This window comes from Eutrigla gurnardus, assembly GCF_963514095.1.
Source record: "Eutrigla gurnardus genome assembly, chromosome: 11".
Lineage (NCBI taxonomy): Eukaryota > Metazoa > Chordata > Actinopteri > Perciformes > Triglidae > Eutrigla > Eutrigla gurnardus.
Window position 1 is genome coordinate 8,554,315 of NC_139925.1, and position 27,796 is coordinate 8,582,110.

Genomic DNA, 27,796 nt, shown 5'->3' on the forward strand with positions numbered 1-27,796 from the left:
CTTATCGACCAGGCGTGAAACAGAATGCTTAAAATAAAACATGGTCTCTACAGTGTGCTTTTTATTACTCTTTTTTTTCGCTGTAGACCTGGAGACAGGAACTTTCGGGGGCAGATGTACTACATAACATGCGCACCCACAACAAGGGGTTGGTTCAGCCATAGATTGAAAATGTCCTAGAACTATTATACAGTTAATTGCAAGGTTGGGTACTGTCTTTATTAATCGAGACCCTCTCTACAATAAATGTTAATGGAAACTATTATCGTATTAACTACAAACTTTTATTTAAGAACTGTACTAAAGTGCAACTACATGTACTTTGCTGAAGTCCACCGCTATACTTCTACTTCAAACATTTCAGTAGTACTTTTACAAAACTATACTTACTACAAATCAGTCAAAACCACGCTGAGCTTGATAGTGATACCTAACAGTATAATTTATCTAAAACGACGCTTTGATGCATCGGTTAGCGATCCACCTCTCATACCAGTTGGTGGCGGTAACGCGATATTACGTTTATTGCCAGAAACATTAAAAAAGTAGTAGAAGAAGACACTCTTGACTCTGCTGCTTAGCAACAAACATTAGCGAGTTAGCCAGTTGGCTGGCTGGTAACTCTCATGCGCAACGTAGTTAACTGGAACGAAGGCTTGCGGGGAGGTAGCGGTACATTTCCTCCCGTTAAATGTCACGGATTTCGCTCAGTTGTCGACGTCGATGAAACTTTACCTGTCGTTTTGAAGCGGAGAGCATTCAGTCTGCGCCGTCACGAGCTAGATATCATTATCGGGCGGAGCAGAAGGTTGTTTTCTCTGGGAAAAGTGGCTAACCTTAGCTAGGTAACCTTAGCACCGGAGTCACTAGCGTCTCCACCACAGAGACGAGCAGAGGGGGGCTGTAGATATGTGATTGTGGGTTAGCTCGCCGGTTAGCTCGTCTGATGTTGGCGGATATTGGATGAGTTGAAACGTGATTTTACAGGTAAGAAATTGCTATGCTAACTACATCCTTCCTCACCAGCACACTAAATCATTCCTTCGGTCAGGTATAATACCGTAACCGGCAGCTGCTTGGTACCTAAAGACCCTCCTGTCAGCTATTCAACAGGTCGTATCTTGACCAAGGCAATGGGAATAAAGCAGAATTAAAAGTTGACTAAATACTTAATTCCCTTCACATACGTTTGGAAATATCACCCACAATATAAACCTCGACAGAAAGCAGGAACGTTAGTTGAATGTTATGGCATTATAATATTTTAATTCTCTCTGTGCTCTAAAATATTGGCATTAACGGTGCCCCGCCTTGAGGCCTGGCTAAAGAAACGGTGAGTCTGAGATGCATCTGATGCTCTGCTACCATGATATGTATAATCTAGATGCATATTTCAGATTCTCTGTCATGTCTTTAAAATACGTATAATATTAATTTAGGTAGAATATGATAACCAGAAGACACACACAATAGGTAGGATAGCTGTTCGTGCAGGTATGGGAATTACTTGTTTAAATGTGAGGTAATTGTGTAAATTGGTGGTCATTATATGGAGTTGATGGTAATGGGAAGTGAAACTGGAACTTTATCATTTTCAAGTTATTTTTGAAATTATTATTAGAGTTGTCAGATTGTTTTTTACCTTGTATTTCCAGTTTGGACCAGACCTTGTGTAGAATATTGAATACCCAAAACAAGGTTACATATGGACAATAAAGGCTCATTTATTGATGTTAACAGCATGACACGTTAAATTGAACTGTCAGTCGTCATGTTTTAGTCGACTTTCTTAGTGGTCAACTCTCCAGATTATGTTGTCATGTGTTTTAGGGAACAGCCAATGCAGAGTGCATAGGCCTGTTACATAACCTCCAACTGTGACTCAGTTTCTGCGCCCGGAAAATGAATCCAAGCGGCGCATGCAGAAATGATTACATTGAAAGATGACAGAACTGCAGACGTGTAACTTGGCTTCAATCAAACTTAAAAACAAAGAAGGGGGTATTTGAGTCTTCACTTCACATGAGTTAGCCAAGATCAATTTAAGATATTGCTGAAGTCTAATCAAAAGTGTGCTTTTTGCTGTGAACTCGTTTAAAAATTCACATCAAAACATTGTCCCACTAAAGAGCAGGCTGTTTGTGCCTGCATGCTATAACGACTGCTGCATCATACGGTTCAATTATAGATGATGAATAATATTGTTGACTGGAATACATATTGTGACTCAAATCCAGACAGGCTGTTGGACACCACAGTCACACAGCATGTTGTCAGTATCCACAGGGAACAGCTTTCCTACAATATTGTTTAGCATTGCACTCGGCCGCCCGCTAAGAACTGTGGATTGGAAGACACAGTTGCTATGTGGAGTCTGCTGCCCTAAGTGCTAATGGAAGAATGAACTGTCCCTGCAAACACATTCATTGTAAAATTTACAACAGTTAGTTCAACACAAGCATGTTTGCTTAAAGGACATTTCCAGTCGTTGCATATTTAAAGCTCTTCACTAGAATGCACAAATTAAATCCATGTGGTAAACTGTACTGCTGATACTAATTAAATTACATTAGATACATATGTTGTTTTGACTGTTGGCCAGCCATAAGAAGCAATTGCTAAATCCTGGTAATTTGATATTTTGTCAACGTGTATACAAAGGTAATATTGAAAAATATATCAATGGAAATGAAAAATAAACACTTGTTGCAGCCCTAGTAACATACTAACTTGTAAAATAAAGGCACCAGTATCTTCTAAATGTTTGGATGCACTGGACAAGGAATAGCTTTTTTCTGCTAATATGTCTTGATTACTTACCACCTCTTTAATTTCAAGTGAAACAACACTATGCTAGATCCATGGATTAATCAGTTTGCTGCCCTTTAATTTGGTGTCTAATAAAAGTCAGGGTATCTAGATCCAAGGAAATAGTTTGGAACTGTTTGTCTGATAGTGGCCAGTAGAAGTTCATGTTAGTGTATTGAGAGCTCACACAGAATTTGTTCTGTGTTTTTTTTAAAGGATAGAATTGGTGATGATGTGGTTAAAGTGGAGCACATTTGCTCACTCGCACATAAAGCTTAAAATGTAAACCAGATCAGGATGCATTAAACGTCAAGAGAATATTTCTGTTGCTGTTTCTGCTGGATATGTTTTACTTATAGTATCTAAACATGTGTCATATTTTGATGTTTTGTTTATTTGACACTTTTCGGTTGGTATATGCGTGACTCTACCCAGGCAGAGTGGAACTGAGTCAGTCAGCCAGAGGTCGCCACCATGTTGGAGGAGGACATGGAAGTGGCCATCAAGGTGGTTGTGGTTGGCAATGGGGCTGTTGGCAAGTCCAGTATGATCCAACGGTATTGCAAGGGCGTCTTCACTAAGGACTACAAAAAGACCATTGGAGTGGACTTCCTGGAAAGGCAGATAATGTAAGCAACTTAAATAACTTTACATTCCTCTGTTACTTATTGGCTATATTTCATATTGTCCTCATTACCTGCTCATTGTTTTTAGTGTAAATGACGAAGAGGTCCGACTAATGCTGTGGGACACTGCCGGGCAGGAGGAGTTCGATGCCATTACTAAGGCCTACTACCGTGGTAAGACCCCCCACCACCGTAACAAATACAACACTGCTGTTTTGGGTCACTGATCTCCCTGATCACAGAGGTTAAGTGTAGATTTCTAACAGATGCTATGGTTTACTGGCAGCGTGGCACATGTAGCACTGGAAACCGCATGTCTCTGAGCAAAAAGTTAATCACCATTGGGGCTGTTCTGTCATTTAAAAAAAAAAAGAAAAAAGAATGAACAGCTTGAACTGTCGGTGTGTTGTCTTGCATTCCAGGCGCCCAAGCGTGTGTGCTAGTCTTCTCCACCACAGACAGGGAGTCGTATCAGGCTATTGACAGCTGGAGGGAGAAGGTGGAGGCAGAGGTCGGAGATATTCCCACAGTTCTAGTGCAGAACAAAATTGACCTCCTGGAGGAGACTGTTGTAAAAAAGTAAGTAATAGTTGCTCACACGGGAGCAGTGAATGTATCGAATGGTAATGACTGAATCGTTATGTGTTTTTCTTTCATTGCAGCGAGGAGGCAGAAGGTTTGGCTAAAAGGCTCAAGCTGAGATTTTATCGAGCTTCAGTAAAAGAGGACCTTAATGTCACTGAGGGTGGGTTTCTGCAAATGTGGTCCAATCAAAGCGAAACAGTCTCATTCTGGATGTTACTATCGTAACACTTCTGCTCTCCTTTTAGTTTTCAAGTACTTAGCTGAGAAGTATCTTCAGCGACTCAAACGGCAAACGGCAGAGGAGACTGAGGTGCTCCACACAACAAGCAATAAAATAGGTGAGGAGTGTTTCTCTGCATCGTTACTATGTTTTATGACTTGGGTGGGTGACATAACTAATAAATTGTGTTTTCTCCAAAGGTGTTTTTAATACCACAAGTAGTAATGTCTGCAACCAGAGCTCCAGCAACGGCAGAGAAGTCATCACCTTGCGACCCAACAAACAAAGAACCAAGAAGAGTAAAAATCCTTTCGGGAGCTGTAGCCTACTGTAGATAAAAATCCTTTAGTTTCACTGACTGACTATTGTTTCTAAGACTAAATTGGTCATTGTTGTATTTTGTGGAGGTAGCCACATTTAGAGACCAAAGCCCAAACTGGGAAATACTACTCTCTACTACTTTTAATAACCTGATAATTAATCCGTTTACTAAATTGTTTCACCACATCGATGGTTGAATTTCCACCGATTCAGCTGTGGATCTCCCATCAATGATCTTGGCACAAAACTTAACAGCAACAGCTGCAGCTACAGTACATGTATGTTGTTTAAATATGACTTGACACATAATCCTCTCATCGAGATATGTTACGGCGAAGGTTGCACTTTTGCTCCGAGGAAACTCCTGGATTACATTTTGACATTCGGCCATTCCTGTGTTTGACATTTGAACTGTGCAATATGTTTGCATGTATTGTAGAAGATACACAGATAATTTTGTACCATATTTTTCTGTCAGCATAACTTGGTTCAAACTAACCACTGTATTGTGGACAAAACCCTATTGGATCCAGAGTGAATTCTCTGCGCAGAAGTATTTTTGTACGAGTCACGACAGTGTCGAGTGATATTTTCACTGACGTGTTGACATAGTGCCAAATTTCCTCTTTCTGGGCTGTAGTTAAATGTTATTACTGCAGTGATATGGATGTAACATGGAATTAGTAGAATGTGCTTTTCTCTATAACCAAATATCAATAACTATATTGACACAAAATAGCCCTCTATATGTCTGCTTACACCGTTTATTTGCAAGTCACAGTTCATTATAGCACTACGTTTTTGATTGCAGTCTTCACACATTTCACTGTACTTTTCTTTTACGTTGGTACAGCTTTGAGTAACTCGTCGGTAAGGTTCAGTACCTCTGTATTCAGATCAAGATTTTCACTATGTTTCTAACATTTCAAACACTAGACATGGTACAAGATTAAGTTTTTTTATTTCTTTGTTTGGCTTCTGTAGTATCTAATCTGTTTCTTTTTTGTAAATAGTATTCATATCACTAGTTTCTGTCCTTGTGGTTCGGAGCCTTGAGCAGAGTTTAATCCCCTGCTTGTGTATGCCTGAATATGCAAGAAAATACAGCTTCTTCTCAGTATATGAGACATCTCCCAATCTAATGTCCTCAATACAGCTCGACGTGACCTATATGCTACTGCCTTGTGTGCATCAAGCCTTTTCCCCGCCTAAAACTCATTGTTTGAGTGACACCTGTTTACTAAGCACAAAGAAAGTGGTGATGTGGAAAAGTTTCACATCTGATCGGATTTAACATGCAATTAGAATACATAGGACATCTGGGAATACATGTGCATGCACATTTTCGTAACTTATCTCATACTCGAGCTTTCTCATTTGGTTGTAAACAGTTGCTGTTTTGGAAAAAAAATGAAAATAAGTGGGGCATAACTGTAATGCATGCAAGCGTTTTTTCCACATCAGTGAATGTTAAACGATGGTTGAAATGCCACAATGCCTTGTCCTTGTTTACAGTCTCCCCCAAGCATTATAGTAAGCATTTTAATCCCTACTCTTGCTGTTTGGTTCACATTGCCTGCATGGTGAATCTGTAAATAATCATTTCCCAAGAATTCTCTTATTTGTGACATTATGTTTACTTTTTTGCCTGAATGGATTTAGCGCACTTTATCATTAAGATGGCATATAATCTTAAAGAACCAGAAGTTAAGACTAACCATACTTATGTGCTGTCACTCAGGTGTTGTAATGAGCTTTGTGTCTTACTGTTACACTACCTTTTCACTTCATGAATCAGTTTCACACATTTAGATGGACAAACTGACGTATGGATACTTTCAGACTGACAAAAACAACTCATTGTTGGATGAACATTTTTAACAGGTATCAAATTTGTCACAACTATTCATCTGATTTGTTTCTTTTTTTTGGGGGGGGGTTGTTGATGGTAATCTGACGTAAATGAAACATTACTTTTTTCTTGATCATCCAGTGTGTAATTCCAAATGATGATATTCCTCTGCCAATAAAATCTTTTAACCAAAACACATTGTTTAGCTGTATTTGTTCATAGTTGACTAGGGCTAGCACTAAATTACTATTGTACAGTAATTCTTTATTATGGCTGGCTCTGTTTAAACATACAGTATATATGATGCCAACAGGCCTCCACCACAGCAGTATTTCTGTACTACAACGCCACACTTGATCCTGATCTGTTGGTAAACAACACTAATGCAATGCATGCAACATCAACAATTAAACTGCACAAAAATGCACCAAAATATCTTGTTATATTAAGTATTTCTGTTTAAAATGTTATCACCACTACACACTCTTTGTTTTCCATCTCTGAACAACTTTCTAATTTGATTTTGCGCATCGCGTTGTGAGAAATGAGTGTCTACAAACAGCAACTCAAAATTTAGATATTTAGTATATATGCTGTGTGCAAACTTCTCCAGTGTGAACACACTTCATACTCAGAATAGCACCTTTGTATGGATTATTATATTATATTATATTAATATATGGAGGTAAAATGGAGGTTAAAAAAAAAGAGGTGACCCTGCTAACCCTGACCCCAACCCTAACCCTACCATGATGGACCTTATTATAAAGGATGTTATGGGATGAAAATAAACACTTTGCCTTCTTGTTCCTCGCAGGAGGGATGAAGCTGTTTTTAGCAATGTCAGCTTTTTACCATCAGGATATTATGGCCTCATTTTTAGGCTGTTGTTTGTACCATACACCAACCATACACCAATCTCCCTCATAGGACCTGAACATCAGTCTCATTGTAGGCAAAGCCCATCAGAGACTCCACTTCCTCCGTCAGCTGAGGAAATTTGGGGATAGCCAGAAAGGCATGACTCATTTCTACCGAGTCAGCGTAGAACGCGTGCTGACCTCCTATCCTGTACCGGATAGAGCCAGGATAAACAACAGTGAGAAAAAGTAGTGCGCAGAGCCCTCAAGATCATATACAGTCTGCCTACCATAGCCTCACACTTTGACACCAGAATCATCAGGAAGGCTAGAAACATCAGCATTGACCCCTCCCACCCAGCACATCACCTGCTCACTCTATTGGCATCAGGGAAGAGGTACAGAAGCATCACCAGCAGGACATCACGCTTCAGAGATAGTACCTACCTCCAAGCCATACGACACTTAAATATGTCCGAGACAAATTCAATCAACTGTAATGTTGAAATGGCTCTAATAAACTTGATACTAATTCAATCTATTGAATAAATCTATTACAGAAGAACTCTCCACACTTATTAAGGCAATCTGTTTTTTATTATCATCTGAGAAGAAATAAAAAACAAATATGAACTAAAATCCACAGCTTGATGTGATCGGTGTGGCCTTCACACAAAGAGGTAGCGTGTGCAGTGCACATCCAAAAACATGAACAAGTGTCTGATTTAAAAAGGTGAAAGGAACAGAAGAAAAAAGATACTTCAACATTAGATGTGTTGTTTGTCAAGCTTCGGATTTTACAGTAAACTGTGACCAAGCCTCCGACGGAGGACTCTGCCATTGTATCTTTTTCTGTCTTACTTTCGTGCATATGTGAACACACATTGTGTACTAGGTATACACATTAAACAATCCATATCTCTGTTATATTATTTCAGGGAGAATAATGGTGGCTGTTGTGCTTTAATGTGTTTTTGGCCCGAAGGTTCAGGATCAATGTCATATTCCTTATAAAAAGTTAGTACGTGATTATGACGGTTCTTGGTGAGGTTAGTGGCATTAAAAGATATGTTTCATGTCTTATTGGCAGCCATTGGCTTTTGGGTTGTCCAGTTTTTGGTGATCCATAATCTTGATGTTCTTTTCCGCATTCTCAACGTTCCTCATCAGAGTCTCCAGCCTCCGCTTGATCTTCTTCTGGTCCTCCAGAGCACAGCTGATCACCATAGCCTGAAACTTCTGGTCGATGGGGACGGGCGGGGCCTCGCTCACGCAGGCCGAGTGCAGGGCCAGCAGCTTTTGACGCCCGGCGTCCATGTCGTCCAGTAACTTCTTCACTAGTTCATCGATGACAGATGTGACATTCTGCAGCGCCTCCTCCTGCTGGGCGTTTCGGATAATGCCAACGGAGATCTCCACAGTAAGCGTCCGGCCCATTAGACGGTTTGCAGTTAAATTGAACTCCTCTCTTTCCCCTGGAAAACAAGCAAGAAATTTACGCTGCACCTTTGAAGAGCAACATGCAGTGGCTATAGAGTGGTGGAAACAATAAGAAGAACTGCTTTGAGATCCTTGCCCTGGTCTCTCCAAACACATTGGGCAAATGTAATCACACTCAATTTGATGCAATGTTATCCATCAGGAAGGGCCTGTTAAGAAGTTCATTTTCTAAAAACGGTGTCAGAAAGGTATCAACACTGGGTTTGTGGTGTTCAGGAATTTACATTTACATTTAGGGCGTTTAGCAGACGCTCTTATCCAAAGCAACTTACAATAAGTCAAGTACATCCCATTGTAGTTATTTTCACACAGTTGACAAAACAAGACTTTTAAGCAGTTTGTGTGGGGAAGGAAGAAATATTGTATGATCATTTGAATCTAATTACTGTGTGTGTGTGTGTGTGTGTGTGTGTGTGTGTGTGTGTGTGTGTGTGTGTGTGTGTGTGTGTTATCCTATAATATTAAGAATGGGAGAAAAACAAACTTTGGGTGTGGAGCAAAAAAACGATCATGTTCTTCAATCCCCTGAGGTTCTTGAACGCCCCCACCCAGCTACAATGTAGCGTTCAAGGCATAACCTCATTGGATCACAATGTCACAAATTAGAGCAGCTGTAAAAAATAAATAAAAACAAAGTCTGTTAAAAAAACTAAAAACCTAACACAAAGTACAGCTGCGTCTCACCGGTACTGATGTTCCGCAGTTCCTGTCCGTTCTGGACAGACTGGATCATTTCCAGGATGCACTCCCTCTCCTGCTCCATGGCCGAAGCCGCTTCCCGTAGAGCCTCCACCCTGACGGAGGGAGACACGGGCTGTTAACAACAACCACACCTTTTCTCTGGGAAATAACGGGCCGTTGTAGAGAGATAGGAATGATAACTCCCATCCGAGTGTCATATAATCCTCAGTATAAATGAACAACATTGTATTTCACAATCCATTTTAATTGGACGCGATCGGCTGCATCCGATTTCTCAGTTAGGATCGCGTTTCCATATTATATTATTCTATAATTAATATGTGAGTAGAAAATTAATATATATTCTATATTATCATTATAATGGCTCTGACGTGCCCCGCGTTTGAAGGCACATGGTTCGGCCTGTTACCTCATTTCCAGCTGATCCAAACTTTCCAGGAGTTGTCCGGAGCGATCTGCCATCGACAGCGTCCGGCTGAACTTGCTGCACATCGCGTCGCTCTTTTTCGTCTGTATCTTCGCTTGTGCCATGCTGGTGAATGGTTATGATTAATATTACGGTTATGATCCGTCCCCTCGGAGGAGAAGTCCTGTGTGCGACCGACGCTCCGCGCTGTCCAGCTGACTGCTGCTGAGCCCCAGAGACAACATTTCCTAACATGGGCTGCACCTTCCTCCACTCGGTCCTCACGAGCTTCCCGAAGAGCCCAGACCGGTGGTTCCCAACGTCAGGTCCGAGGACCCCTACGGGGCCCCATTAGGACGCGTCTTCCATTAAGCTCATTTCAGTCTCTACACATTTTCAGCTGTGTAACAAGAATTGTTTCACTATTTCTGTGTTTAATACAAATGTGTAGTTGAGGATTTCTTATATTACATTTAAGAAAAAAAGGTCCTATCATTTGGTTTTGGTTTAAACTGGTTATTTTTTTGCACAGCTGGCGAATAAAAAGAAGAAAAACAATGATATAAAAACTTAATGCGAGCATAAAATATGTTGTGGGCCTCCACAAAAGCTACATTGTGTTGATTTTATTACTTTAATCTACTCTTAAAACATTTTTGTAATGACATTGAGTTCCATCCATGACTAGAATATAACAAAATGTTAATTATTTTATGTATAATTTCAATAAATGACCCACATTGGACTTTCTTGTTACAACCGAAGGCTCTGTAGATGAATGTCTTTACATCTAAATGAGAATTAGAGGAGTTTCCTCACCATTAACTTCACACCCGGAATTGCAGTTCAATGGTAACTGCCACATTCTACAACCAGGATTCCCAACTAACTGTTTACCACCTGGGCCACTATCTCAAATTGTATAAGTGTATTAGAGTTTCCTCAATTTTCTTAATGGCCAATAATCAAACTAGCATGAATAATACATTATGCAACATTGGGACTAGGAGGATATAAAGGCAGCATCTGAATGCGAATTTCTATTGCTAATCTAAAAGGAATCTGTAAGTCCTCTTCTAATGATTTTGAAGACACGAGGAAACCAACGGATCTGAAATTTAAACAGGACTCCCACTGTTTCCATGTCTAGTGGAATGGTCTGATACCCCATCACAAAAACACTAGGATTCACATGGCTGCACCTGAGGAAAAACAAAACATTTCTTGGCCCTGCTGCATATGGTGAACACAATACGCTAGATTTCAAGTCTGCAATGAAAAAGGAGACTGCAACTGGAGACGCACCGTGGTCACAAGTTCAGCTTCGGAATTTGCATCGTCATCGCTGCCATCTATAGCACAGAGTGTGAAGTGTGGAGTCGTCACAACGGAGGACATAAATCCACGAACCTTCTAGCAACTACAGCACGGTCTGGGTGGCTCCCTTTAGTTATTATGTCATCATGTATTAACACATTTACAACACAATTAAAGACACAGAAAAAGTAACTAATATTTATTTAATATATTCTGAACACAAATACCTGGTACAAAACATCTCAATATTATCTCAGATGAAGATTGTGTCCCGAAAAACGTCCTCAAAACTCCAGAAGACTTCTTTTAAGGGCTTCTTCCAACTCTGTTACAAATAAGCAGAATATAAGGATCCAATTACTGTTTGTCCAAATAAAACACCATCATGTTGTAAAAATACATTAACCTAATGAGTGTGTGATTATTTTTCTCCACATGTTCACATTTGATGTTATTGTTTGATCTTTTAAAGCACTTTTGAGTTGAGATATCCTCATACAGCTCCCACATTTATGTATATGTCGTCACTACCAAGACTAAACATATTGTAGAGAAAAATCACATTGACCTCGACAGTAATCAGTATATCTTTGAATTTAAACGTCTCCTTCTCTGTGATTTTATGGATCTCAACTGTTATGAGATCTGTGGCCGATGCAAAGGCCCAGCACTATGTATATCAATATCTCTACATAATATTGACTGTAGACTTAGTGGTAACCTGCGGCTGCAGCGAGTCATGGCTTTTCTCAGGGGAAACGAGGATTACATGCTCAGCCACATACAGTCAACACGTACCTTCTGACTCTCTTGCTTCTTCTGCACTCACAGACGGTTCGTGGTTCATCTCGTCATCCGATTCATCTGCAACAGATCCCAACAAATGAGCAGCTGATATATTGTTAATTGATCAGACAACAAGCACAACAGTGATGCATTAGAGCTCTTGTACATCTACCAAAGGAAGCAACGCTGCATTTGCTCGCTCATCTATTTGCTCTATGTGGCGTGAGTGGTCGTGTATTGATTGACTGCCTACTTTCACATGCTTCACTGTCTTTGTTGGTCTGATCCATGCTCGTCTCATCTTCAACCTCTGAAATGACAACATGAAATCGGGTTTAAATGCTGCATGTCAACATGGATTGCCAACATAGATATGAATGTTAAAAATAATGAACCGATTTACCATTGGTGTCTGGTGTGACCTCCATAGCATTGTGGACTTTGACACTGGCGGGTTCTGCTTTCATACCGCAGGTCCTGGAGCTCATGCAAGGTTCCAGTGTACAGTGTTGGGAGTGATAGTGCGTATGGAAGCTTGGTACACCCATGAAACTCTCCTGGCAAGCTTTGCATTCTACTTCAAAGGTCTTGTCCAGGTTCAAGGCTGCATGCTTCGTGTGGACGTGGGTCTTCATCTGCGCAAAGGAAGCCACAGATACGCCGCAGGGAGCGCACACATACTGACATTTGCCTTCAGAGGACAGATTCCTCATGCATTGTGTATACGTGGCCTTCGCTTCCCCTTTGACCTTTTCTAGTCCCATGCACGGACATGTACGCTGACTGGTGCTTTCAGCAACAGCGGGCTGAACGACGTCAGCGTCATCCATACGGTAGTAGTCTTTACTGTGAAGACTCTTGTAGTGCGCCAAGAACTCGCCCTCGGTCTCAAACAGCATGCTGTCGCAGAGGCCGCAGAAGTGGTTGCTCTTGATCTGCCCGTCGTGCTCATTCGTACAGTGTCTACGTACGGTGGACTCTTTGAAGAACTTCTGGGGACAGTGTCCACAGATGAATCTCTGAAAGCTGTGAGTGCTCACGTCACTGCAGTGTTGGCGGACGGCCCCTTCTGAGTCGAAGACGTCCTCGCACATCCTGCACATCCAGGTCTGCTCTGCTGGTGAAGAAGTCCGTTCTGCGTTCCGCTGGACTGTGGACTTGGTCCACGAATGCAGGGCGACTTCGCTGCTGGTGGACGGCTTGGCATCCACGACTATGGCGAGCTCCTCCGGCACTTCCTTTTCAGTGATGTAGGCGTGTCCGCTGTGAGCTTCTGTCACGTGCGACAGGATGTCTTCATACCGAGGCATCTCCACTCTGCACTTGCGGCAGTAGAAAAGAAAGTTGGAGAGATGAGCTCCCCCGTGAAATCGACTCATGTGCAGACGGGTGATTGAGGACTCTCCCATGTGTTTGCCACAGACGCCACACTGATGGAAAATTTGGTTCACCGCCAAGAGATGCTTTGTGGCTGTAGCCTCCTCGGAGAACTGTATGCCACACTCGCAGAACCACGCCGCTACGGACTTCCTGCTCGCGCTGCCGTTCACGCTCAGTCTCTTCTGTTTGTCTGGAAACTCTTCACGATTATTCTCCTCCTTGTTTCTTTTCCTATGAGGTGTTTCAAGGCAAGCGGACTGTCTTTTCCTCGTTGTCCCTCTCGTCCTCTGGGTGTGTTGAATTTCCCTAAACCTGCAGTACTGAAGGAGGGCTTTCTCCATCGTTTGGTTGACCTCCACGTCATGCTGGGTCGATTCTTTGTGGCTCTCAATTTCAGCTCGGTTATAAAAGATTTTACAGCAGAGGGAGCACTGCCCTCGCACTTGCAGCTGTTTCATTACCTGCACTACTGTTTTATCAGCCTTTGCCACCGCGCAACCCTGTCTGCACTGCACACTATAAAAAAGGAAAGGTCAAATTAGTTCTACAAAACATCTGAATTACATCTAAGTCTGATATACTACATGTAATGCCAAAAGACATAAATACATAATAAATTCACAATTAAACTTACTTAAAGTGAGCTTGAGCGGCTTGATGGGAGATCAGTACTTTGTGACATAAAGAGCATCGGACATTGAACGTTACGTCCTTACACAAAGTGATGAGACGATTCTTCACGTATTGTGAGATGGGGACAGGCAGCGGGCTTCCTCTGGTTTCTTTAAGAGGAGAAAAGTAAAAAGGTACACATACTCTTGCTAATATGAAATAAAGAGATTTGGATATGTGAGGTAGTCATGAAGATGTCTAGAAAATAAAAACATTCAATAAACCTTACCATTCATGGCGAGTGACTCTGTGAAGTGGTTTTTGTTTGACATGTGCTGAAGACATTCATCTCGGAGGTTGAAGAGACTGTAGCAGGAAGGACAGGCGAAACACACAATCCGCTGATAGGTCTCAGTGATGCTGTGTCCATCAGCAGTAGATGAGTTCACCTAGTGATCAAAATAATGATTAAACTACTGTCAATCAATAGTTATTCAATACTTATTTTAAACACAAATCAATGATCATTTAAAGAGCAGAAGTTTTTCAAGCACGGTCAGAAAAGTGCAGGAACCTTAGACTCGAGATGTTTCTTCCACGCTTCTTCAGTCTGAAAATGTTGCCCACAGGTAACACAGGCAAGGAGCTCAGTTGAACATCCTTTAAGTTTGATGGTTGGGTCACAAGGGGAGTGGTCAAACCTACACACAAAATAATTTATTGTAAAATATTGATCCGTATTTGTGCGGCACTTCTGACAAGCTACTGGTGCTCTTTTCTGCCCTCCCCATAACATTCCCCAAAGATTTAAATGTTCAGACGAAGGCAGCGTTAATAATAAGAAAATGATTTTTCTTCACTGAAGAAAGTCAAAATGTAATATTCAATAATATTCAATACCGGCCTATATATGTGACAACATGAATGGATAGGGGTAGTACTGGCACTTATTTTCCCCCTGCACTTCAAGCACTGTTCAAAATGTATTACAACTACACTGAAATGAGGAGAAAATGATGACCTTTTTAGGTGGCCATCAAGGAGGGATGCATTATCATACAGTCGCCCACAGTTGATCACTGGACAAGTGTGTGTAGTTGAACTTCTTGGGGGTAAAGCAACAGGTCTGCGTCTTCTTCCAAGGCCAGCACTGATCGTTCCAGGTTTAACACCTAAATAAACACAAAGGCACAGTATGAAAAGTTGACAGGACTTTTTCCAACATAAAGTATCACTGTAAAAGGTTGCTCTATGATGGCATGCCTACATCTCTGAAGACAAAATTATGCTGTAATAATCCCTGAGAAGAAAGTGGATCATCGCAGCAGCACAGAATAGTATACTATATAAGTATCCAACAGTGTGTAACAGAAACATGCTTTCAAAGTTCCAACGCTGAGAGATTTACAAGAGACAATGATCCAGATTACAAAACGTACCTGGCATCTTTAACCACATGTCTACACAGTTCTTTGCTTCTTGATTCATTCCATTGGTAGAAGTAAAAGCCAGCCCCCGCTGTCCATGAGCTCTTTGTAAGATTTGCTTCTCCTGAAAAAGAGACACAAGAGAGATGAAAGATAATGCAACATATTCTGCATCTTGTTTTTATATCACAGGTATACAGATTTCAGTAGAAACAGAGTCACAAACAGTAAGATTTTGTATGGAGGGAATACACCATTGTTGTTCTTTTTGGCATATGAATTGCCAGTAATTTGATTTCTATGCTTCTGCCCACAAGGTGGCACTGTTGTTGCTACTAGTTACCTTAATTGACCCCATAATACAAAATAAAAAGAAATGTCTGAGCCTTTTAAGCAACATTAACGTAAAATGAAAAAAAAAAAAAAGATGGTTATAGAGTTGTTAATGAGGTTTTGCTAGCACTGAAGCAACAAACTGCACTTTTATTTCCTCTAAAGAGTATGATACTTGCTGAGTAGTAAGTAAAATATTAAGTATTGACAATACCGCACCACTCTTTATCTGTTCTAGCAGTTGTAATGCGATCATATCATTGATTAATTGATATAGAGAATGCTTTACAACGTTTTTGCCTTTAATATTCCTGTTGTTTTTAAGTGCCCTTGTGAAGAGAACAAGTCATTTTGCTTTAAAAATGCAAGATGAAGAAACCGACTGAAGGCAATGATCCGATAAAGATGCCTCCAAAAAAAAAAACTCAACAGCTAAATTACAGTTTCTCAAGCAAGAAATGATAGCAGCTCACTTAATGTTAAAGCCAGTTTACCTTGAACTGTCTGCATTTCTCTGATCTTGCCTTTTTCTGCAGGGCCACCTGGTGTGCTAGTCTGTCCAGCGTAGATGTAACACGAGCTTTATGGCGGCTGATTTGATCTTCAATCTAGAGGAGAATAAGAGGCACAACACTTTCAGAGAAGTCTAGACAGACACCATCTAATAAAAAAAAAAAAGTGTTCTTCTATCCAGCCTCTCACCGTGCCTGCCGATGATGAACATCCCTCATCCTCATTATCACTCGACAGATCAATGCATTCTAACACTGGTCTGCTGGGGCCCTCCTGAAGCAAGTATAAGACACCACGTCATTTAGTCTACTGTACAATGTAAAATGTGAGTTTATTACTTTTAACATGCCCATAAAATCAAGGGTGATCTATGTATGAATCAGGGCTAACTCATCTCATATGATACATTTATGAATTACGTAAGTGTGTCAATGTGAAGAGACAGAAAGTAAGCAAATGCAACTTTTATTTCACCCTTTGAACCTATTGATTTTATAAATAGATACCGTGTGCACGTGACTTACTGACACAAACTCCACTTCTTCCACGTCATCGTCGTCCGCTTGAACTGGAGAAGACATTTATCTGAGGGAAAGAAAACAAATAACTAATGTAATTTTAACGTTGAACATGGGGAGGTGCTGCGTGCTAGCTAGTGTCAGTAACAGTCATGCACACCTCCAACTGTAGCTTCAGGCCGGAGGCTGAAATCAACTCAAAATTAGAATATAAATCCGTACCTGTCTTGCCTATCACCTGTATGATTAAGCTAACTGTGAACATAAAAACAAGAAAACCCGAGTACAGTTCTCATGACAGACAGACGTTGCTAGTTTTGGTTGCTCGGGAGCGAATATTAAAACGTTGTAAACTACGTCGGAGGGCAGTTATTACACTCAACCGTTCGGGAGACTTGCGTTAAGTGACACAAATACGACTTACTGTGGTGTAATGCGAGGAAATGTTTGCCTTAACTTCATACAACCTAATCCAACATGGAGCATAATTTCTTCCTCGCTTACCCACCAGAGTGCTGCTTTTCTTTCATGCTGCCACTGATGGGTGGAAGCTAAATTTCAACGGTCCGTGCACGTAAATCACAGTGTTGTTGCACTACAGCTTACGACCACCAGTGGCAGCACTGAGCTGTCAGTGAACATCACAGCAACTGCAGAGGAAGTGGAGTTTTCAGTGAACTCCGTCGATTTAGGTCGTATCTGAACTATCCTAGCCTGTCGCTGAGAAGAACAACAGCCTTCTGATAAGTTTGTTTTATCAACCATCTTCTGTTCAGCAACTTATTTTTTAGCAGCGACACCTTGAAATCCAGCACGCAGCTAAACGGGCAGGCTCTGGGTAAGCTAACGTTAGCTCTTCCGACGTTTGCGGTTGCAGCGTCTTAACCCGACGTAACGAATGCCAGGTAACGTTAAATAAGGTAAAGTTTGACATGGGTTGGCGTTAAGCAAACTGTTGAACTCAATGGTGTTACCTATGCTTATGTTGTCGGCTCCTCGGTTGACGGGGCGGGAGCTAGCTTCAACATCCCAAATCAGTAAACGCGGCTAGCTAGTTTGGGCTGCAACGTCACGTGTAAATGAGGCGCTCCCTTTTCAACGCGGGATGTGCCGCACGGACGGGGTCACTGGTGGTTGAGAGAAAACAGGCGAGAGAATAAACACCGCTCGCCTGTTCTTACCTGGTCCGGGCCGAGGTGTGTCGCTGACCAGTTGACCTACAACTGCCACTCCATTAATGTGCTAATTCAGAATAACGTCTTAGTTGTAGTTTGTATCTGACTGTAATTTATATGCTGGAGTAATAATATTTTTGATAATGTTTATACAAAAATGCATTGTGATTATGTGGACACAACGTTTATAATTTATACGTTTTTATAGTATTAGAAGTTGTAATGATTAAACACAACATTCATGTATGAGTCTATGGTAGTTAGCATTATTCTAGTTAGTGGAGCCTCTTTCTTTAGGTTTCTTGGACTATGGGCTGAAACCCATAGCAACGTGAGAACAACTCAGAAATGACAAGGAAAAATGTGAGTATACAAATGATAATAGAATTTATGTAAGCTCATATATTGTGTATAAATGTTAACATTTGTATCAAAGAACAATATGTATAGTTTATGTATGTATGTATATTAACTATATATATATATTAACATACAAAAACTGAATACACTATACTGTCAAAGATAGAATATTTATCACATATCCTAGTAGACATTAGCAGAAATCCAGAATCATTCATGTTTGCTTACTGCATATGTAACTTAAGCACATATTCATTCTTTATACCAAATATTGTAATGTTACATGAGTCGACATAGGACAATCAAACATTCCAATCATTTATATGTGGTAACATGCTTATAACAACGTTTTCATCATGTGAAATATGTATTGACATGCAGCATATGGTAAATTGTTTCATAGCATATATTCACAAACAACAACATTCACAAATAAATGTGTTGCATACAGGGATGGGGCGATATATTTTTCACACATCGGGATAAAAAACACAAAATAATTGATCATGCGCAATTTCCATAATCCAAAATATTGTCACGAGTGATTTGAAAAAGATGTCCAGCTCACTATCATGTTAGAGAAGTGAAAAAAGAGCCTGATTTTACAAATTTAGAATATAATTGATTGATATCATATGATTCATGATTGTCTTATGTAAGATTATTTGATTGTTTTTCACTAATGATGATGTTTAGAAATGGCCTCAATCTCATCTGTGATGCAATAAAATAAAATATTTGTTTCATAACCTAATGAAAAGTGATGCCAGTATGTTTTAGTGCCATTTTAAGCACATTTGATGATTATCGGGACATTTTTTGCAGAGTAATCGTGATGTGAAATGTTCATATCATCCCATTGATGCATATTATGTGAACACATGTTGACATACCATCATGTCATTGTCTGGATTTGTCTCTAATAAAACTGCTTTTCCCCCCCATCACACTTTGTTGAGTTTTTCATCTGTTGAAGAAAAGAAGAGGGGGGAGAAAAAAAAAGAAGCTCTGAATGATATCAGTTCATCCAAAAATTACATAACCCATGTTGGATTATGATTAGAGAGGGTTCCTATTTTACCCCCTAATCCTGAACGGGTCTGTTCAAAAAGCACCAGCCTCATTCCAGGACCTGTTAGTGCGGTACATTTCACTAAGCCTTTATGGCAGAATATAGGTCTGCTTAAAATAAACGGTATCAGACAGACACGTTGTAACATCAATAATTAAGTGGGATGGATCAAACACAGAGATGTGCCCTGTTAACCCTATTGAGCATTTCAGACATATGTGTGAATTAGTTATACTATTGTCATTAATATGACAGCATTATCCTTTTGGGGCGGCCGACTCTGCAGCAGATTACTGCGATGCTCAGCTGAATCTGCTGACTATCCCTGCCCCCCTGGTTGAAATAAATAAATAAGACTCGCGTCTCTGCTGAGTCATGCATTGTACCTCACAATAATGCTATCAATAGTCTGGGCTGTCCACTTTGAACCTGTGCGCTTCACGCGGTTTCCTCTGCGATGCTTCACGCGTGTCCGTCGGTGTCTTTATTCTCATCTTGAGCTCTCAGCGGCAGGAGAGGAGCCTGCTGTCTGAGCCCGGAGCCGCGGATCCGGTCCCGCATCTCTCGCCTTTACGATGATCGCTGCGGCGTTTTTGGTGCTGTTACGGCCGTACAGCATTCAATGTGTGCTGCTGCTGCTGTTGCTTTTGCTCGGGACCATAGCGACAATCTTGTTCTTCTGCTGCTGGCATCGCAGGCTCCGTAATGGGAAACATCCAATAAAATCAGTGCTCTCCGGACGCACCAAGAGCCGCGGTGAGTAGCGCAGGCCGGCCGGCCGCATCTCCTCATCCTGACAGCTCATGTTAACGCCGCATGTTCTGGATGTGTTCATATGTTCTTTTCTAGCAAGTATCCATCTCCTGTGCGGTGTGAGATTAAGGGAACACGCATTCTCATAGGCGTTAATAAGTGAGGATGGGGTGTTTGTAGCCTAGCCTCAATATCTTGAATTGTTAGATACATGCCTGTAGTTGACATAAAGGCTACTTTATGATAAATGTTACATGATAAAATGTATATATATTCTAACATCTGTTATCTGTCTTGTAGTGGGCCTCCGAACGCACCATTTCCGATCAGAGGTAGGATGAACTTTTTTAATTATGGTCCTCTCATCTCTAACAGCTGTAGGAGACATCAGCCGTTTTAATGCGTGGAAGCCTCGTGTATCCCAGCTGTGCTTTATTATCGAGAATAACACGTATGCTTGCTTCAGCCCAAAAGCCTGGTTCTTTTGGACTTTTACACAACTGCGTGACTATTTTAAGGACCATGATGTGCGCAATGCGCATGTGTTATCAATAAATAATGTGGGTGATATTGCAGTTTCGTTCTTACAGCAGGGTTGAGACTGTACAGTGTATTCTCGGAAACGCTCAGATTAAAACTAATGTTTAAGTGAGCCGAGAGAAAGCCACTCTTAATGATGCGTATTTAATCTGTTTTGATGCCTAAATGCGTCAACGGAGCTTCAGTCGCCCCGTTTCCGTTTTACGCATCTTAATTTCAAAATAAAACGACAGAAATGTAACTGTGAAAACCACTTAAAATGACCACCCTAGAAATAAATGTTAGTTTTTAATGCAAAAGCTGCCTTAGTAGACATAATTCCTGTGTTTCAGTATCTTCATGCTGAAAGGATTTCTTTGTAATTTAATTCAAACTAAAACTAAAAAGTTCTGTCCCATCTCTCTTATCTATAAAGTGCTATATAGACATATATACATTTATATGTAGGCCTAATACTATAAACAAACATTTTAGCATGTGATTAACTCTGGTTTTGAAGTTTCCAAAGCAAAAGCTTCAAAAGCTTGCTTCCTTTGCAGGTTGTGTTATTGAACCACGGGACACTGAAACCCTACTGGCTCAGGACTATAGCTGGTAGGGATCCAGTATCGTGTTCAAGGGCACAACAGCAGGACAGTTGCTGAACCTTAACATCTCCCTGATCATCCTTCAAACATATTTGGTCAAACAATAAACAGAAAAACTGAGGGTCCACTGAAGAAAACAAAAGATAAAAACTGTAAAGATTGAACTGTTTCCCTTTCATTCTCTCTCTGTGGTGAAAGTTGCTGAATCATCTTTCTCTTTCACGTCTAACCCTGAAATCTAGGTCATATACCACAACGGTGCCTCACTAGCTTAAAAAACCTGAGAATAATCACACTTTATGATGAGAGCCTTTAATTTGTCTTGCTACCTCTTGGTGAAAGTATAATCTGTTGCGAGCTTGACGTCTGCTCATGTTTGCCAGGGCTTCAGGCACAGTCCACGGCACGCAAGAAGGAGCATACATGCTCGAGTGACGGAGGAAAAGCCCAATCTGGTCGAGATTCCAGAGAGCGAACCCGATTCCTCGTCGACTCTAAGGAAACGCAAAGTGAAGAAGAGAGTCCTGCCGGAGTTTTACCAGTCTGTACAAGTCACCCCCACACGCAGGCCTGTAGGTACCCCTCTGAACTGTCCCCATGATTCATACTGATGCTGTGTTGTGCTTGCTCCCCTCCACAGGGACATCCGTGAGCCTTTGAACCTGATTCTGCAGCTTGCTCGAGGACGCAGGGCAAGTGTTTGTCTACAGGGTGTAAACAAGAGATGTACATATAGGGCCTATGAAATATTTATTTTTTCTTATTGTGTTGTTTCCATGTGTGCATTATGGGTCAGAAGATGACAAATATGGCTTTAAAAAAAGCATTTTAGTCCTTCCAATAGCTGAAAATGTGGATCTGGTTGTTCAATTGAATATTTATTTAATAGGTCATCTTTTTGGTGCTAGTTTTAGTAATCTAAATGTGTTGCAGCCTTAGATGTGATAATTATCTTATATGAACAGCACATTAAATGTTTACATGTTTTAATGCTAAAAAAAACCCCTACATTTTCCCCATCTGGCTGCTGCAGCAGCTCATCCTCTCCATGAAACACTGTTTGAGCCCCTGCCCCTCCCTCCCAAAAAGCCCCATCTGCTCTGATTGGTCAGCTGGCCCATTCTGTTGTGATTGGACAAATATTTGTCAGGAATTGCATGGCCTTTATAACCAGATAATAGGAGTTGTTATTTATTTTGTCCTTCAAGTGCTCTTCCTTTGGAAGTCCATACAAAGGACATTTCCGTTTGCATCGCAGATAAAGCATAATTGGTCCTCTTTAACTCGTTCAAAACCCATGAATCATCAGGGAGTACACAAAAATATCTGATAGCTTTCTACCTAACCCGTTCTAAGTCTGTTAACAATTCACTGTGTTGGCATGGAAACATAATATGTATCCTCGTGTGGATATTTATGTTACCCTGTGAATGACTGTTTCCAAACAAGGCTGTGCTCACCGTCCATCAATACTGTTCCCAGTTCCAGATAGTGCGGTTCAAAAGTAAGGCGAGGAAAGGGTCGGTCTCACATCTGACCCACATATTGATCCACTTCTTCCTGGAAGGCAACATGTGACTACAGGAACATAGAGCTGAAGAAACACAAAGCCTCTGAGAGTACTTATGGGAACATAAGGCATGTGGTTATGCCTTATGTTCCCATAAGAACACATTTTATTTGGTTTGTTGGGCTTCCTTTATGTACTGCTGCTCTAATCTGAGAATATCTTTGTCTTGTTCCAGAGAAGAGAACAACATCACCAAGTCTGTCGCTGCATTTGAACGTCACTTATCTGGAATATTTCATATCTGACACACATTTAATCCCTAATGCAAAGGGCTGTCGCGGTTCCTGCTGTATGAAATTCTAATTTAGTACAACTTGACATCAATGATGTTTGAACTGTGTTCAGAGGAGCTTATTGATCTGTGTGACGATGTTGCAACACTGCTTCCATTATTGTGTTGCAATTCTGTAGATAACAGGCTCAAAATCACACATATCAAGGTATATGAGTTATGCTTCTGATGCCTCTAAATCAAATATATTGTTATCTCAGATCAAACAAAATCCACCTCATGTTTAAAATTGCATTTTTTTTTTTGTTCAGGTGAAATACTTCAACTGGCAATGTTACCAATCCTTTGTTTGGCAAATATTAATCATGCTAATAATACAAAAGGTAGATGGGTTTCATACTTGGATCCCCACAATGATAGCAATTTGAAGATTTATGGAATCGGAGCAGCTCAAAGATGTGCTGCAAGTTTAATATTTAACAGTCCTTCATAAACTAGTGCATCATTGCATCATTCATGATATATTAGCATGTGTAGCCGACACTAAACTGTGCAACATGAATAATCCAGAATGGATCCCTTATCTTGGTGAAACCATCGTTTGTGCGTTTAACCAGAATGATACTAACTTCCTCACAGCAGGTCAAACAGCTGCAGTCCTGTTTTTATATCGATTGTGACTTTTAGAACTGCACATTTAGCAAAGAGTCATTTTGAAATATCCTGTCTGGGCTTGATCAATACATTCTTTTCACTGATGTAAGCATTATATTTTCAAAGGTTTCTGACAAAGACAGTCTTATAGGTGATAGTTACATCCTTGTGTCCATGTTTTATTAATGACAGCCCCGAACAAAGAATATTGGAGAAGTCTTGTGTGAAGTGATGGGAGCTATTTTTATCCCTGTTCAGTTTGCTCCATAAATATAGTGGAAAAACTGATTTGGGAGGACATATAGCCAATACTTCCTATATTTATTCCCACAACAGCCCAGCTAATCATTATTTCATAATAGCCAGCTTTAACTTTCCTCAAATCATGTAGTTCTTTTTTCCTTTTAGTGGGAGGATTTATGAATAAGCACAAAGCTGATAAAAATTGCAACACTAAGCTGCCTTTTCTGCATTGACTCTTATCCTAGTGAAAAGCCAGGCAACGATGAAAAGGCTGCTAATATTAACAGCGTGTTGCTTTTATCAGCTCACCGCGAACAGATTCTCACTCTACTGCTGCCGCTTAAAATAGAGATGCTTTTCTTTTTCCCCCTGCTTGAAATCCTGTCAGATGCTTTCAAGTTTGTCCTCCACATTTTACACTCCAGGTGCTGCAGCTCCAAGTTTACCTTTTTAACACCATCAAGAACACAATCCTCGCTGCGGATTCCTTTCTTGATGTTCAGAAATGAATCGTGAACTCCTGAACTGACAGCAGTCTGTGTTAGGTTGCGTTTCCCCCTTAAATGCTGCTTCATCATTAAGCAAGCTGCAAATTACTGTAATTATACAGGTATTTTGTGCCCCACCCTCTCCTTCACCATTAGGTGTTCACCTGTCAGCTCTGTTACTCAATCTCAGGCGTGTCAGGGTGCAGCAGGACGTTGCAACAGAAAGTCATTTATGCGTTTCTAAAGAAACGTGCTGCAACTCAACAGTCATAATTAAAAGTGCAAAGATCCAAGGAAGAATAACACATTCGAGAAAATCTCCACACTAATGCATTTAATGGTGCGAGATTTATTTTTAATTCGATTTTGGTTAAATTGGTTTAGATGTAAACCCAGTTAAACCTACTTAAACCTTTTCTGTGTGCTCCCACGGTCCTCTCCATCCTCTCAGGTAATTATAACATGTGAGCTAATTACCACAAGGCTGCATCCTCCCAGTCTACAGTGTAGATAGTGATGCATCCTCTAATGTGCGTCTGTTGTGCGACCCTTGCCGTGACACACCGAGGTGTCCCCCCTTGTCCTCTCCTTACCCCCCGTGTTTGACGTCTGTGTATAGCCAGCCAGCACCTTTTGTGCGGGGATGGCGCTCTAACCCCGCCGTCGCTGTCGTTGTCGGCTATGACGCGGAGACGCATGCAGTCTGCTCTCTCTCCCATCGCGGTCCAGCTCTGCCTCGACAGCACACAGCTCACCGTCCGCTCAGCCCTCCGGAGATCTGACATCACCTCGCATCCTTTAATGCGTAGATAGGGGACCAGCTCGTGGGCCGGAGCGTCTCTCAAAGGGCGTGGCGCACCCCGTTGGAATATCGACGCACAAAAAAAATGTGTGGCTGAAGGGTGGTGGAAGCTAATAACGCGCAAATAGGATTGCTATTTTTTCCCCCTTCTTCCTTCCAGCTGAGCGCTCGCCATGTATACAGTGGTAAGTCTTATTGGTGGCCTGGCGGGGGAGCCAGATACTATTGATATCACATTGCCTTTATTTGGCTCAATCGTTTTATTGTTATGGGTCATTGCGAGCTGGTGTGGTCCTCACACCCACGCTCGCGTTACGCACTTTGACCCGCGATGGTGAGAAGTAAACGTTCTTGTTGATGTTGTCTGTGTGTGAGAATTTAAGAAAAGCATTGTTCTTTTTTTTTTCTTCACCCCCCTCCTCCGTCTTCTTTTGTCTCGCAGAGCTCCAGTTCGGGGAACCCATCCCTTCACTGCTCCATGTCTTCCTCGGCGGATATCTCGGACGAGGATGATTACAGTGTTAAATCTGGGTCGGCATCACCTGCACCGGGGGACACGTTGCCCTGGAACCTGCCCCGGCACGAGCGCTCCAAGAGGAAAATCCAGGGAGGGTCGGTGCTGGATCCGGCGGAGAGAGCCGTGCTCAGGATCGCAGGTGAGTGGACACATATTATCGGATGCTAATGTGATGTCGCGGGGAAAGCAATGAGCAGCAACATATATAAGGTCTGCGCGAGAGTAGGCTATAGTGTGGTGGTCTAGCCACCGTTTTATTTGGGGACGTGGTCTGGATATGGGAAAGCTACATGTGACGGTATTTTGGTCTGCTCCTATTCAGGATATGATATGATGCTTTATATATATATATATATATACACACGGTGCTTTAGAAAAACAACAATGATTTATATTTTATTTCCATTAAAACAGACCAATTTTGTGTCACTTGTATAGTTTTAAATCTGAATTATTTCAACAGAAAAAAAGTCAGATTGGTAAATAATAATAATTGAAATCCTTCTGACACGGACTCCTGTTTGTTTCTCATTTGATGATGCATGGAGGACGTTTTAAGCACGTAATCGTTTTATAATGATACTTTGACATTATTTAATGTCGTCATAAAAAAAATCCCCGTCAGACAGCTGATCACGTGTCAGATATAGACACCACACTTGCTGGCTACTGACAGCAAACACACTGAACACCATCATTCTAAACAGCAGCAAAGTTTCCCAGTGTGAAGTCTTTGGCAGGTGGACAGCAAAGGGAAAGGCTCGCTGTCCGAGTCACGAGCCTGACGAGCAAAAGCGTCTACACTGTAAAAAATGAACAACTCATTCACTCTGGTTTCGACATCTTATTTTACCTACTGATCCCAAATCCTGCACATTTGGGACACACTGGGGGAGATTAAGTCTCTCGTGTTGAGAAAACGAGATTCCTTTTTAAAAACATTGAAATTACATTTAAAACTCAGTACTGGCTGCGTGGACTTTTTGATCCCGACATTTTTTGCAGCGCAGCACGTCCGGCAGTCCTCCCTATCAGTCTGTGGAGTCCGGAGAGGAAGTGTCGCCTATTGGACAGAGCGCAGACAAGGGAGGGATGTAGGGCGTTTCCTTCAGTGCAACAACAGCGCCGATCACTCTTGAGTCCTCTGCACATACACATACACATGCACACACACACACACATGCACACACACATCCACACACACACACACGCCGTCCCCCCTGTCCGCCACCGGTGAATGTCCAGTTTGTGGAGCCCGGGTTATGGCTCAGTACGCGCCGCAGGCTGCTGGTTTCTCGGGCGAACAGGATTACCTCCAAGCGTATGAGGATGTTTTGGAAAAATACAAAGGTAGGATCAATGCTGATTGCATCTGGTTTCGGCTTCGGGACGCTGGAAATTGCCTGATTGCTGCCTGACAGTTGAATAAATGTCAGCCTGCCCCCTCGCTCTCTGGTGACTGGCTGGTCTTGGTGTCTTTATCCCCGCGGTGGAAAAAGTGGGAATATTTCCTGCATGACATCACAATTAGACTGCATTTTAATAAGACCGAGGCTTTATTATGACTTATGATCTCAGTTCATTCTTTCGAGGATTATTTCTCTTGTTAAGTTGTTGTATGGAAATATTGAACTGAACATTTGGAGGGTCAGTGAGATGACTTCAGTGTTTGCAGGTTGAAACAGACAACAATAATGAAAGATCTTTGTATGTTAAAGGGGGATATTGTTGACTGAGTATTGCTCAGCTGGTGTCTCAAGGCAGACAGGACAATGACATAGCAGGGTGAGGCGTTAGCTTGTGTCAGTAGCTTGTGTCAGTAGCTTGTGTCAGTAGCCCATGTCACTTCATGTAGTCCATGTATCTCATTAATTAGAGCAATCCCATCACATATAAGGGGTCTGTGCTGTCTCTTTGACAGCCATAGAGCTCGCTGACAAACCCTGCACATGCACTCTGGAGGCCCGGCCCGTGGAGGTCTGCTGGAGCTGAATTCAAACTGACAGCAGCGCTTTTTAACCCTTGTGTGTCCTCGCC

At 41.4% G+C, this 27,796-nt stretch overlaps 4 protein-coding genes across 8 annotated transcripts in view; 2 read left to right on the forward strand and 2 right to left on the reverse strand.

Moving 5' to 3' along the window:
- Positions 1–550: 550 nt before the first annotated feature.
- On the forward strand, positions 551–6,595 carry rab23 (RAB23, member RAS oncogene family). 2 transcript variants are annotated; one of them, XM_084021920.1, is made up of 7 exons: positions 551–987; positions 3,248–3,437; positions 3,523–3,608; positions 3,857–4,013; positions 4,097–4,179; positions 4,265–4,357; positions 4,440–6,595. In XM_084021920.1, the coding sequence occupies exons 2-7, from the start codon at positions 3,283–3,285 to the stop codon at positions 4,571–4,573; spliced, it is 708 nt and encodes a 235-aa protein (XP_083878046.1). In that variant the 5' UTR covers positions 551–987; positions 3,248–3,282; the 3' UTR covers positions 4,574–6,595. The 2 variants fall into 2 exon arrangements, with proteins under 2 accessions (XP_083878046.1, XP_083878045.1); XM_084021919.1 differs by having other exon boundaries at positions 552–987; positions 3,244–3,437; positions 4,440–6,594.
- Positions 6,596–7,883: 1,288 nt separating this feature from the next.
- bag2 (BCL2 associated athanogene 2) lies at positions 7,884–10,158 on the reverse strand. Its single transcript, XM_084020947.1, has 3 exons — positions 9,884–10,158; positions 9,457–9,566; positions 7,884–8,747 (listed from the first exon to the last, which is right to left on the reverse strand). Exons 1-3 carry the CDS (start codon positions 10,003–10,005, stop codon positions 8,353–8,355), a joined length of 627 nt encoding a protein of 208 aa, XP_083877073.1. The 5' UTR covers positions 10,006–10,158; the 3' UTR covers positions 7,884–8,352.
- Positions 10,159–11,381: 1,223 nt separating this feature from the next.
- Positions 11,382–18,065, reverse strand: znf451 (zinc finger protein 451). Of its 2 annotated transcripts, none has more exons than XM_084021838.1 (13): positions 17,741–18,065; positions 16,773–16,833; positions 16,438–16,521; positions 16,230–16,343; positions 15,415–15,526; positions 14,997–15,147; positions 14,550–14,676; positions 14,265–14,424; positions 13,998–14,145; positions 12,387–13,879; positions 12,237–12,293; positions 11,996–12,061; positions 11,382–11,522 (listed from the first exon to the last, which is right to left on the reverse strand). In XM_084021838.1, the coding sequence occupies exons 2-13, from the start codon at positions 16,827–16,829 to the stop codon at positions 11,482–11,484; spliced, it is 2,610 nt and encodes an 869-aa protein (XP_083877964.1). In that variant the 5' UTR covers positions 16,830–16,833; positions 17,741–18,065; the 3' UTR covers positions 11,382–11,481. The 2 variants fall into 2 exon arrangements, with proteins under 2 accessions (XP_083877964.1, XP_083877965.1); XM_084021839.1 differs by lacking the exon at positions 17,741–18,065 and adding an exon at positions 17,191–17,209.
- A 1,866-nt stretch (positions 18,066–19,931) lies between these two features.
- The window catches only part of dst (dystonin), a 91,537-nt gene continuing 83,672 nt past the window's right edge, over positions 19,932–27,796 (forward strand). For 2 of the 3 annotated variants that reach the window (XM_084021835.1, XM_084021836.1), the window contains exon 1: positions 26,941–27,109. In XM_084021835.1, the coding sequence (XP_083877961.1) occupies positions 27,022–27,109 (88 nt within the window). In that variant the 5' untranslated portion in view covers positions 26,941–27,021. Of the gene's footprint in view, positions 20,130–20,426; positions 20,459–21,636; positions 21,826–25,684; positions 25,899–26,940; positions 27,110–27,796 lie in introns of those variants that run through there. The other variant, XM_084021834.1, reaches the window with a different exon arrangement.